This window comes from Martes martes (assembly GCF_963455335.1).
Source record: "Martes martes genome assembly, chromosome: X".
Classification (NCBI taxonomy): Eukaryota; Metazoa; Chordata; class Mammalia; order Carnivora; family Mustelidae; genus Martes; species Martes martes.
In genome coordinates, this window is record NC_137897.1 from 57,066,792 (window position 1) to 57,079,570 (window position 12,779).

General features: G+C 38.0%; 1 protein-coding gene across 1 annotated transcript in view; it reads right to left on the reverse strand.

Moving 5' to 3' along the window:
* PHKA1 (phosphorylase kinase regulatory subunit alpha 1) overlaps positions 1–12,779 on the reverse strand; it is a 140,823-nt gene that overhangs the window by 73,015 nt on the left and 55,029 nt on the right. The window contains exon 14 of the mRNA XM_080795004.1: positions 271–405. Within this exon, the coding sequence (XP_080651130.1) occupies positions 271–405 (135 nt within the window). The remainder of the gene's footprint in view (positions 1–270; positions 406–12,779) is intronic.

Genomic DNA, 12,779 nt, shown 5'->3' on the forward strand with positions numbered 1-12,779 from the left:
TAGTTAAGCATGCACTTAGAATGAAGATACAGTATTGTTTGCTAACAGTCACACCCTATATACTGGATTCATAAACACATTCAAAATCATCAAGCTTGCTCAGGATATACTGGGTTAGAAACTTAGGTTCCAGAGATTCTGAATTCCTTCTCAGATCCAGTTTAATAAAGCAGTACAAGATTAAAAAAAAAGAAAAAGAAAAGAAACCAGCCTGTACCGAATAATGCTTTGATTATTATAATGACTGATTATTAAGGCCGATCTCCTTACCTAGGCTGGAATAAATGTGGCTGAGAATACGGGCTGGTTGTACTCTGATAGGGTATACCTCAGCAATGGTCTCCACATCAATCCCCTTGTCCTTCAAAATGGCCTTGATTTCTTCTGTCTCGGCTAGAATGGAAACTACAGGAAGGAAAGAAGATGAGGTCAACAGAAACTTTTATTTCAATAGGAACCTAAAAATCTCTCAAGCCATGTAATTTCTTTTGAAGGGAAGAGAATGAAAATGGGAGGAAATTAACAGTTATTGAGGAACTTTGATGAAACAAGTATCATGCTAGGAATATAACACAATTATCTAAATGGAAAAGGAAAAAGGACTCATGCCTAAAGTATTAGATTCTGCTTTTTTGGCTAAGTGCAAGGTGCTCCTAGAGAATGCCATACTCTTTATACCTGAGATTCCACGTTTAAATAGGGGAAAAAATCCAACACAAGGTATGTTACAGCTTTGGTTCCAAGGCTCTTTCATATCCTTAAGACCAGACAGGATTTTGAGGGTAATAAAGAACACCCAAATAATAAGAATTATTCTATAGCCAGAGAATGGTAGAAGACAAGGGAAACTGGGAATAAAGAAATGAGATGCCATAGTTAAAACTGCATATGGTTGTTTTGGGGTTAGGGGGGTAGGCTCTAGACTCTGAGCCTGCCAAGCCTGGACAGCTCCCTTTTATTCCTGTTATATTCATGTTTCTGAAGTGCTTATCACAGTCACAAGGGAGGAGGCCATGCCAGCTCCCTGACTCTTCTGTTTACTTTCCCTCTAAGGGACAGATACCTGGCTGGGGGCTAATAATCTGAGTGGGGCCTCAGTTGGCTTGACACTAAGGACTGAGAGCAAATATGTGCCCTATTTCTGTTTCTCCAGTGCTGGTGAATGTGCTGAATTGGGTTTACGCGAAAATGAAGGTAAAATTTGGTTCATTTAAGTTTACTAGTATTTTCTATGTTGAATGTTTGGGACAAAAGCCTAGTTAACAGAGTGCACTTTCTTTTTCTTTGCCATTATCCTTCGTGTATATTTGTGTGTGTGTGTGTGTGTGTGTGTGTGTGTGTGTGTGTAGGTGTGTCTTTCTATCTTGGGAGCCTCATGGTCTGGGTCAGGATATGCAGCTTATGGCAATCATAGGGCCCCCTGGACATAACACAATCTCGATTACTTATAACTAGAAACATGAAAATGACAAAGATTCTCCAGGGAAAAGAAACAAAGGAAGAATGATAGTGGGTTAAGGAAAGTCCAGGAAAACACACGTGGTCATCCATTCATTCATTAACAAACACTTGCTAAGCACCTAAATGGACAAAGTACTATTCTAGGCACTAGGGATAAAGAGATGGATAAGTTATTCTCTCTCTTTAAGAGCTTACAGTGTGATGGAAGTGACATACACATAAGCCAATTATAAAATAAGCTGCTAGGTAACTAGAGAGATGCACAAAACACTGTAAGCCCTGGAGAGTGACACCTATCAAGTCTGGGAAAGGAGGAGAGTGCTTTCAGAAAAGGCTTTCTGAAAAAGATGATGTCTAAGCTGAGTTTGAAAGAATGAACTTTAGCCAAGAGAAAGAAGGGAATAGGGATGGGGAAATCCATTTTAGGTATAAAGTACATGATAATCATAAAACATGGAAATGAAAAAAGAATGTGTGTGGGGGTGAAGAGAACTACATATACTTCAATATTATTGTTGCATAAAATATTTCGCACAGTGATTTAAAAAAAAAAAGAATCCGGAAAGGCAGACAGAGGCTAGATCTTTACGGAGGGCATATATTTCACTTTAAGGATTTTGTAATTTATCTTTGGGCGATGATTACTTAACTGCATTCTACTGAGCTTCAGGGCTCTTCAGAGGGCAATGCATTGAAAGAGAATCAAATGAACAACACTTTGGGGTGCTAGGAACACTTTCAACCCCAACAGCTAAGCTTTTTTTTTAAACTTTATGTTTTATAAAATATTTAAGAAATTTCACCTATGTGCTAATAAGCACAGCCAAATGCAAGGAGTACAGAGATAGACATGATCCCTGGAGAAAATGACACTGAATCTGAGTTCTGCTAGAAGGCTGAATAGAGATTAATCTGGCAGAGGAGAAGGTAAAAGTAAGGGAATTGTTCCAGATAGAAGAAACAGCATAGACAAAGGTTCAAGGGCGATATGGAACAGGGCAGATCTAGGAATTATAAAATGTTCTTTACAGCACGAGCATGGAGTGTGAAGGGGTCATTGCAAAAAAATGACAATGGAGACAGGGTCAGGCACCAGATCATAAAGGGCCTTATAAGCCATGTGAAGGAGGTTGGCAATGGAAACCCTTGGAGAGTTGTAATCAGGGGATTAATAGGCCTATAACTGTACCTTAAAAAAGAACATATTCATGTTTGATGATTAAAGAATAAACTGATAGACTGTTGTGGGCCTAGACTGAAGACAGGGATACCACTTAAAAATTTATTGCACTAAGGCAAGTGAGAGATGCTGATTACTTAGATTAGGATCATGACATTTATACTGGAGAGGACTAAATGGATTTTAGAGTCAATTAGAAGGTAAAGAAATCAGGATTTGTTAACTGATTGAATATAGGAGGTGAGGGGGGGAGATATTGAGAATGATTCCCCGGGTATTTATATGTGTAACTAAGAGAATGCTTAAGAGAATGCTGTGCCTTTAATGACACAGGCACATAGGGAGAAAAGCAGGCATGGGTGATATAACAGTAGGAGGGTGCAGCTGGAGTAATTTTAGACATGTTGAGTTTCAAGTGCATGTAAAACATCCAAGTGGGGCTGTCTTAAAGAACAGTGATATAGATTCAGGAGTCATTAGCATATAGAGATGAGATGGGTCAAGGAGACTACATAGAGAAAAAGAAAAGAGAACCCAGAATATAACCTTGAGGAAGCTCAACATATAAGAAATGGGCAGATGAAGAAAAGCCTGGTGTAGAAATGAGTTTTTGTCCCAAGGCTTATATTTTCTTTATGGTATAGGAGGTGAAGTCATCTTCTGAGAGCGAAGAATCAAGGAGATAAGAAAAGGGAGAAGATTTGGAATAGGAGGAGACTGAGAGACAAGAACAAATATTCTAAGTCAGAAGGTCAATGGACAGAATTCCTAGAAATACCAACAGTTAAGGGGCAAAGAAAATAGGAAGCCCAGATTGAGACAGAAAATTGCAAAATTTAGGTTGAAGAAGATCCAAGGGTATCTTCTTCTGGTATCACAGAAGACATGGGAGTTAAGAGTTTCCAGAAAGATAAACAATAAGTGAAACAGAAAGATCTACTAAGATGTAGGTTGAAAGATACCAACTGAATTTTTCAATAACTTAAGCAAAAGCATTTTCAGAGGAATAGTAAGCAGGACTGGAAAGGATTGTAGAATGCATGGAATATAAAGTGGAAATTCAGATGAGAAAGGAAAGAAAGGATAACTAGAGGGAGATGAATATGTAAATAAACTAAAAACCAGAACCAACAGAGAGGAAGAGTTTGAAGAAACAGGAAAGAGTAGGTTTCTAGGAATGCTGGGGAAGAGGATAGGATCAAGCATTAGAAGGAGGAGTTGGCCTCTAAGAGAAGAAACACCCTTTCTAAGACCAGAGAAAAGGAGACAAGGATGAATGAAAATATAAGCAAGATTGTGGTGGGGGACTGGGAAACTGACAACAATCAGAATATGAAGATTATCTAGCTAGATTAAGATAGGCCAAAGGAAGGAAGAAAGGAAGCTGCTTTTAAAAGCAGGCCAAGAAAGAGGATGAAAGTAAGGGATGGGGCTGAAAACAGATTTGGAATCCTGGTTGAAAAAAAATGAAAATGCTGAGTAACAGTAAGAACAAGGAGCAGCAAGAGGCACTGTGAGTCTAGTTGAGTTGGAGACTGCAGAATCACAATGCAGAATTATAGTGCAGAATTACATCAGCTCATTTGTGTGATTTTTTTTCTAGTAGTTTTAGCAGGCCAGGTACAGGATCAGAAAATGCAGAATGGAAGAGGGTGGGAAGATGACAGAGTAGAAGGAACCTCAGCTTGTCTCATCCTATAGATACAACTAGATAACACTCACATCAATGTAAACAACCCAGAAAACGATCTGAAGACTGGCAGAATAAACTCCACAACTAAAGGTAGAGAAAAGGCCACACTGAAGAAAGTCCGACTTTCTTCACTACAAAATGGACCATGGCCATCTACAGTGGGGAGGAAGCTGGTGGCACAGAGAAGGGCAAAAAACAGACTGTTACACTGGGAAGCCTGAATAGGGAAGATGAATCTCCATGTTTGGCTTTGAAAGTGAGAGGGGCTGAATTTTGTGAATTCTTACAACTAGCAGGACTTAAAGCCTGGAATCTTAAAAATCAGGAATCTTGGTTCTGGGAGAACCCAGAGAGCATTAGGAAGTGGAGTCCCTGCCCTTTAAAAGACTACAGGACAAACAGCCAGCAGAGAAGCAGAGATACAGCATGGAAGCAGCAGTTTGAAAATGCTGGGGGCAGATGGGAGAGAGAGTTATTTACTCATCTCAGAGCATGTCCTGGAGAGGCAGGGATCACAGAGAGACCCCTCTAGGAATGAAGGAGCTTCCACCCCTCAGCATAAACACATGACCACATGCCCAGGAACCAGCACAGCTCTGAAACTTGCTACCTAACTTGCTTACACCAAACCCTTTCACTCCTGTGCTGGGGCAGATTTGCCCTTTCCAGTCACGCTTGCCTCAGTCACGGTGCTGCAAGTCTCCTCCCCCAGAATACAAGTGCAAACCCCACCAACACCTTATCTCCCAATCCACATGTTCTGTGGGGCTGAAGTTCCGGTGGTGGTGGCAGGTCTCGTTTTGCAAGCTGACAGGTACACACCTTGTTAAAACATGCCCCCACCCAACTGAGGAGCAAACACTGACCACAACAGGCAAAGAGAGCCTCTGCAGACAACTGGACTGAAGGAAAAAGAGGCCAGGACTCAATAGCAGGGCATACACAGCACACATAGAAGATACTCTCTGCAGCACCAGGTCCTTGGGAATGGGACACTACACTGCAGAGCTCTATAGGACCTCTTCTTCATAAGGCCAATATCATTAAGAGCAACAAAAGTAGCTGACTTTCTTTTTTTTTTAATTTTAATAAACATATAATGTATTTTTATCCCCAGGGGTACAGGTCTGTGAATCGCCAGGTTCACAGGTTCACATTTCACAGCACTCATCATAGCACATAACCTCCCCAATGTCCATTTCCCCACCACCCTCTCCCATCCCCCCTCCCCCCAGCAACCCTCAGTCTGTTTTTTGAGATTGAGTCTTTTATGGTTTGTCTCCCTCCCAATCCCATCTTTTCATTTTTTCTTTTCCTACCTCCCCCCAACCCCCCCTGCCTTGCATCTCCACTTCCTCATATCAAAGAGATCATATGATAGTTGTCTTTCTCCAATTGACTTATTTCGCTAAGCATGATACCCTCTAGTTCCATCCACGTTGTCGCAAATGGCAAGATTTCATGTCTTTTGATGGCTGCATAGTATTCCATTGTGTATATATACCACTTCTTCGTTATCCATTCATCTGTTGATGGACATCTAGGCTCTTTCCACAGTTTGGCTACTGTGGGCATTGCTGCTATAAACATTCGGGTGCACGTACCCCTTCGGAGCACCACGTTTGTATCTTTAGGATATATACCCAGGAGTGCAATCGCTGGGTCATAGGGTAGCTCTATTTTCAGTTTTTTGAGGAACCTCCACACTGTTTTCCAGAGTGGTTGCACCAGCTTGCATTCCCACCAACAGTGTAGGAGGGTTCCCCTCTCTCCGCATCCTCGCCAGCATCTGTCATTTCTTGACTTGTTAATTTTAGCCATTCTGACTGGTGTGAGGTGGTATCTCATTGTGGTTTTGATTTGTATTTCCCTGATGCCGAGTGATGTGGAGCATTTTTTCATGTGTCTGTTGGCCATCTGGATGTCTTCTTTGCAGAAATGTCTGTTCATGTCCTCTGCCCATTTCTTGGCTGGATTATTTGTTCTTTGGGTGTTAAGTTTGCTAAGTTCCTTATAGATTTTGAACACTAGCCCTTTATCTGATATGTCATTTGCAAATATCTTCTCCCATTCTGTCAGTTGTCTTTTGGTTTTGTTAACTGTTTCCTTTGCTGTGCAAAAGCTTTTGATCTTGATGAAATCCCAATAGTTCATTTTTGCCCTTGCTTCTGTTGCCTTTGGCGATGTTCCTAGGAAGAAGTTGCTGCGGTTGAGGTCAAAGAGGTTGCTGCCTGCATTCTCCTCAAGGATTTTGATGGATTCCTTTCTCACATTGAGGTCCTTCATCCATTTTGAGTCTATTTTCGTGTGTGGTGTAAGGAAATCATCCAATTTCATTTTTCTGCATGTGGCTGTCCAATTTTCCCAGCACCATTTGTTGAAGAGGCTGTCTTTTTTCCATTGGATATTCTTTCCTGCTTTGTCAAAGATTAGTTGACCATAGAGTTGAGGGTCTATTTCTGGGCTCTCTATTCTGTTCCATTGATCTATATGTCTGTTTTTGTGCCAGTACCATACTGTCTTGATGATGACAGCTTTGTAATAGAGCTTGAAGTCTGGAATTGTGATGCCACCGACTTTGGCTTTCTTTTTCAATATTCCTTTGGCTATTCGAGGTCTTTTTTGGTTCCATATATATTTTAGGATTATTTGTTCTATTTCTTTAAAAAAATGGATGGGATTTTGATAGGGATTGCATTAAATGTGTAGATTGCTTTAGGTAGGATAGACATTTGCACAATATTTGTTCTTCCAATCCATGAGCATGGAATATTTTTCCATTTCTTTGTGTCTTCCTCAATTTCTTTCATGAGTATTTTATAGTTTTCTGAGTACAGATTCTTTGCCTCTTTGGTTAGGTTTATTTCTAGGTATCTTATGGTTTTGGGTGCGATTGTAAATGGGACTGACTCCTCAATTTCTCTTTCTTCTGTCTTGTTGTTAGTGTAAAGAAATGCGACTGATTTCTGTGCATTGACTTTATATCCTGACACTTTACTGAATTCCTGTATAAGTTCTAGCAGTTTTGGAGTGGAGTCTTTTGGGTTTTCCACATATAGTATCATATCATCTGCAAAGAGTGATAGTTTGACTTCTTCTTTGCCAATTTGGATGCCTTTAATTTCTTTTTGTTGTCTGATTGAGTAGCTGACTTTCTTAACACAGAAACAGAGAGTAGACAAAATGAGGAAACCGAGGAATATGTCACAAAAGAAAGGAAGGGACCAAACCATAGCAAGAGAGCTAAGTGAAACAGATATAAGTAGTATGCCTGATAGAGAATTTAAAGTAATGATCATAAAGGTACCCATTGACCTTGAGAAAAGAGTAGAGGACATCAGGGAGACCTTTAACAAAGACATAAAAATGAACCATTCAGAGGTGAAGCAAACTGTAATGGAAATTAAAAATACACTTGATGTAATAAATGGCAGGCTAGAGGAAGTAAAAGAATGAATTAATGACCTGAAAGACAGAGTAATGGAAAGTAATCAAGCTGAGCAAATGAGTGGGAAAAAAAAGTATACAAACTGAGAATAATCTCAGGGACCTCAGTGATGGCCATCAGTGTAATAACATTCACATTATAGGGATCCCAGAAGAAAAGAGAGAAAAGGAGGTATAAAATATATTTGAAGAAATAATAGCTGAAAACTTCCCTAATCTGGAGAAGGAAACATCCACATCCAGGAGGCACAGAGATCCCCACACAAAAATCAACCACAGGAAGTCCACACTGAGACACATACTAATTAAAATAGCAAAAAGTAGTATTAAAAAAGGATTTTAAAAGCAGCAAGAGGGAAGACATTTACATACAAGGGAAACCCTATAAGGCTATTAGATTTTTCCGCAGAAGTTTTGTAGCCCCGAAGAGAATGGCATGATATACTCAAAATGCTGGAAGGGAAAAATCTTTAGCCAAGGTTACTCTATCTAACAAGGCTATCATTCAGAATAGAAGGAGAGATAAAGAGTTTCTCAGACTAATAAAAACTAAAGCAGTTCATGACCACTAAACCAGCCCTACAAGAAAGGAGTAGAAAGGAAAGACCGTAAGTGAGAGTATCAAAAGTAAAAAAAAGAAGCAGTAAAAATAAGTATTTCTGTAAATAACAGTCAAGGGATTCATAAAATAAAAGGATGTAAAATATGATACCATATACCTAAAATGTGGGGGGGCATGAATAAAAAATGGGTTTAAATGTGAATAATCAACTTAACACAGACTGCTATATGCAGATGTTATATACAAACCTAATGGTAATTGCAAATCCAAAACCACTAATAGATATGCAAACAATAAAGAGAAAGGAACCCAAGTATATCACTAAAGAAAGGCAACAAACCATGAAAGAAGGCAAGAGAAGAAAGGATCAGAGAAAAACTACAAAAACAACCACAGAACAAGTAACCAAATGGCAATAAATAAATATCTAACTAAGTGCTTTAAAAGTAAATAGACTAAATGCTCCAATCAAAAGACATAGGGTGACAGGATGGATAAAAAAACAAGACCCACCTATAAGCTGCCTATAAGAGACTCCTTTTAGACCCAAAGACACCTGCAGATTAAAAGTGGAGGGATAGGGAAACATTTATCATGCAAATAAAGGTCAAAAGGAAGCTGAGGTAACAATATTTATATCAGACAAACTAGACTTTAAAACAAAGGTTGTAACAAGTGACAAAGAAGGACACTATTTAATAATAAAGGGGACAGTCCAAAAGAGGATACGACAGTTATAAATATTTATACACCAAACACTGAACACCCCAAAACATTAAACTATTAATAACAAACATAAAGGAACTAACTGACAGGAATACAATAATAGTAGGGGACTTTACCACCCCACTTACTTCAATGGACAGTTCCTCCAAACAGAAAACCAACAAGGAAACAGTGATTGTAAATGATACACTGGACCATATGGATTTAACGGATATTTTCAGAACACTCCATCCTAAAACATGAGAATACACATTCTTCTCAAGTTCATATGGAACATCCTCCAGAAGAGATCACATGTTAGGCCACAAAATAAGTCTCAACAAATTTAAAAAGTCGAAGTCATACCAGGCACCTTTTCTGACCACAACTCTATGAAACTAGAAATCAACCACAAGAAAAAATTTAGAAAGAGCATAAATACATTGAGATTAAATAACATGCTACTAAATAATGAATGTTTCCACTAGGAAATCAAAGAAGAAATAAAAAATTCCATGGAAACAAATGAAAATGAAAACACAATGGTCCAGGGGCACCTGGGTGGCTCAGTGGGTTAAAGGCTCTGTCTTCAGCTCAGGTCATGATCCGGGGGTCCTGGGATTGAGCCCCACATCGGGCTCTCTGCTCAGCATGGAGCCTGCTTCCCTCTCTCTCTACTTATGATCTCTGTCTGTCAAATAAATAAATAAATAAATAAATCTTAAAAAAAAAAAAAAACACAATGGTCCAAAATCTTTGGGATGCAGCAAAAATGGTTCTAAGAGGGATGTTGACAGCAAGAAAAATCTCAAATAAACAACCTAACCTTACACTTACAGGAGCTAGAAAAAGAATAAACAAAACCCAAAACCAGCAGACAGAAGGAAATAATGAAGATTAGAGCAGAAATAAATGATATACAAACTGAAAAAAGAATAGAACAGAACAATGAAAGCAGGAGCTGGTCCTTTGAAAAGAACAACAAAATTGATAGACCTCTACCCAGACTTATTAAGAAGAGAAAAGACCCAAATAGAGAAAATCAGAAATGAAAGAGGAGAAATAACAATCGACACCACAGAAATATGAAGGGTTGTAAGAAAACATTATATAAAACTATATGACAACAATCTGGACAAGTTAGAAGAAATGGATACATTCCTAGGAGTATATAACCTACCAAAACTGAAGCAGGAAGAAATAGTAAATTTGAACAGACCAACTACCAGCAATGAAACTGATCAGTAACCAAATAAACCCAACAAACAAAAAGTCTAGGACCAGAGAGCTTCACAAGTGAATTCTACTAAACATTTAGTCCAGGACCAGAGGACTTCACAAGTGAATTTTACCAAACATTTAAAGAAGAGTTAATACATATTCTTCTCAAACTATTCTGAAAGTTAGAAGAGGAAGAAAACTTCCAAATTCATTCTGTGAGGCTAGTATCACCATAATACCCAAACCAGATGAGGACACCACAAGAAGAGAACTAGAGGTCAGTATCTCTCATAAATATACATGCAAAAATCCTCAACAAAATATTAGCAAACCGAATCCAACAATGCATTAAAAAAAACCATTTACCATGATCAATTGGGATTTATTCCTGGGAGGCAAGCATAGTTCAATATCTGCAAATCAATCAATGTGATACACCACATCAGTAGGAGGAAGGATAAGAACCATATGACCATTTCAATAAATGCAAAAAAAAAAGCATTTGACAGAGTATAACATCCATTTATGATAAAAAAAAAAACCCTCAACCAAATAGGTTTAGAAGAAACATACCTTAACATAATAAAGACCATTTATGAAAAACCTATAGTTAACATCATCCTTAATGGGGATGAACTGAGAGCTTTTCCCCTAAGGTCAATAAAAAGACAAGGATGTCCACCCTTACCAGTTTTATACAACATAGTACTGGATAGTCCTAGCTATAGTGATCAGACAACAAAAAGAAATAAAAGGCATCCAAATTGGTAAGGAAGAAATAAAATTTTCAGTATTTGCAGATGACATGATACTCTATATAGAAACCCTAAAGACTCCACCAAAAAACTACTAGAACTGATAAATGAATTCAGACAAGTCACAGGACACAAAATCAATGTACAGAAATCTGCTGCATCCCTCTACACTAACAACGAAGCTACAGAAAATGAAATTAAGAAAACAGTCCCTTTTAAAATTTCACCAGGAACAATAAAATATCTATGACTAAACTTAACCAAAAAGGTAAAAGACTTATACTCTGAAAACCTAAAACACTGATGAAAGAAATTCAAGATGATGCAAAGAAACTGAAAGACATTCCATGCTCATGGCTTAGAAGAACACATATTGTTCAAATATCTATACTATCCAAAACAATCTAGAGATTTAATGCTGTCCCTAACAAAATACCTACAGCATTTTTCACAGAACAAGAACAAACAATCCTAAAATTTGCATGGAACCACAAAAGACCCCAAATAGGCAAGTCAACCTCAAAAAAGAAAAACAAAATGGGAGGTATCACAATTCCAGACTCCAAGTTGTATTACAAAGCTCTTGTAATCAAAACAGTATGGTACTAGCATAAAAATAGACACATAGATCAGTAGAACAGAATAGAAAGCTCAGAAATAAACTCAGTTATATGGTCAATTAATCTTCAACAAAGGAGGAAAGAATATCCAATGGGAAAAAGTCTCTTTAATAAATGACACTGGGAAAGCTGGATGGCTACATGCAAAAGAATGGAACTGGATCACTTTCTTATGCCATACAAAAAAAATAAACTCAAAATGGATTAAAGACCTAAATTCGAGACAGGAAACTATCAAAATCCTAGAGGAGCACACAGGCAGCAACCTCTTTGACCTAGGCCAGAGCAACTTCTCTCTAGATATATTTGCAAAGGCAAGGGAAACAAAAGCAAAAATAAACTATTGTAACTACCTCAAAATAAGAAGCTTCTGCACAGCAAAGCTAAAAGACAAGCTACTGAATGGGAGAGGATATTTGCAAATGATATATCTGATAAAGGGGTAGTATAAAAATATATAAAGAAATGATATAAGTCGACACCCAAAAAACACATAATCCAATTAAAAAATGGGCAGAAGACATAAACAGACATTTCTCCAAAGAAGACATCCAGATGGCTACCAGACACATGAAAAGATGCTCAACATCATTCATCTTCGGGGAAATGCAAAGCAAACCTACAATGAGATAATCACCTCACACCAGTCAGAAAGGCTAAAATAAAAAACACAAGAAACAACAAGTGTTGAGATGTGGAGAAAAAATGCTCTTACACTGTTGGTGGGAATGCAAACTGCTGTAGCTACTCTGGAAAACAGTATGGAGTTTCCTTAAAAAGTTAAAAATAGAACTATCCAAAGATCCCTTAATCACACTACTGGGTATTTAACCAAAGAATATAAAAACACTAATTCAAAGGGATATATGCACCCTTATGTTATGGCAGTATTATCTACAATAGCAACATTATGGAAGCAGCCAAATGTCTATTGGTAGAGGAATAAAGAAGAGGTGCTATATATGTACATGTAAAAAAAAATATATATATATATGAAATACCATATGACTTTACTAATACATGGAATTTAAGAAATAAAACAAGAAGCAAAGGAAAAAAAAGAGAGAGACAAAAAAAGAGAGAGAGAAAGAGACTCTTAATTATAGAGAAAAACTGATGGTTACCAGAGGGGAGC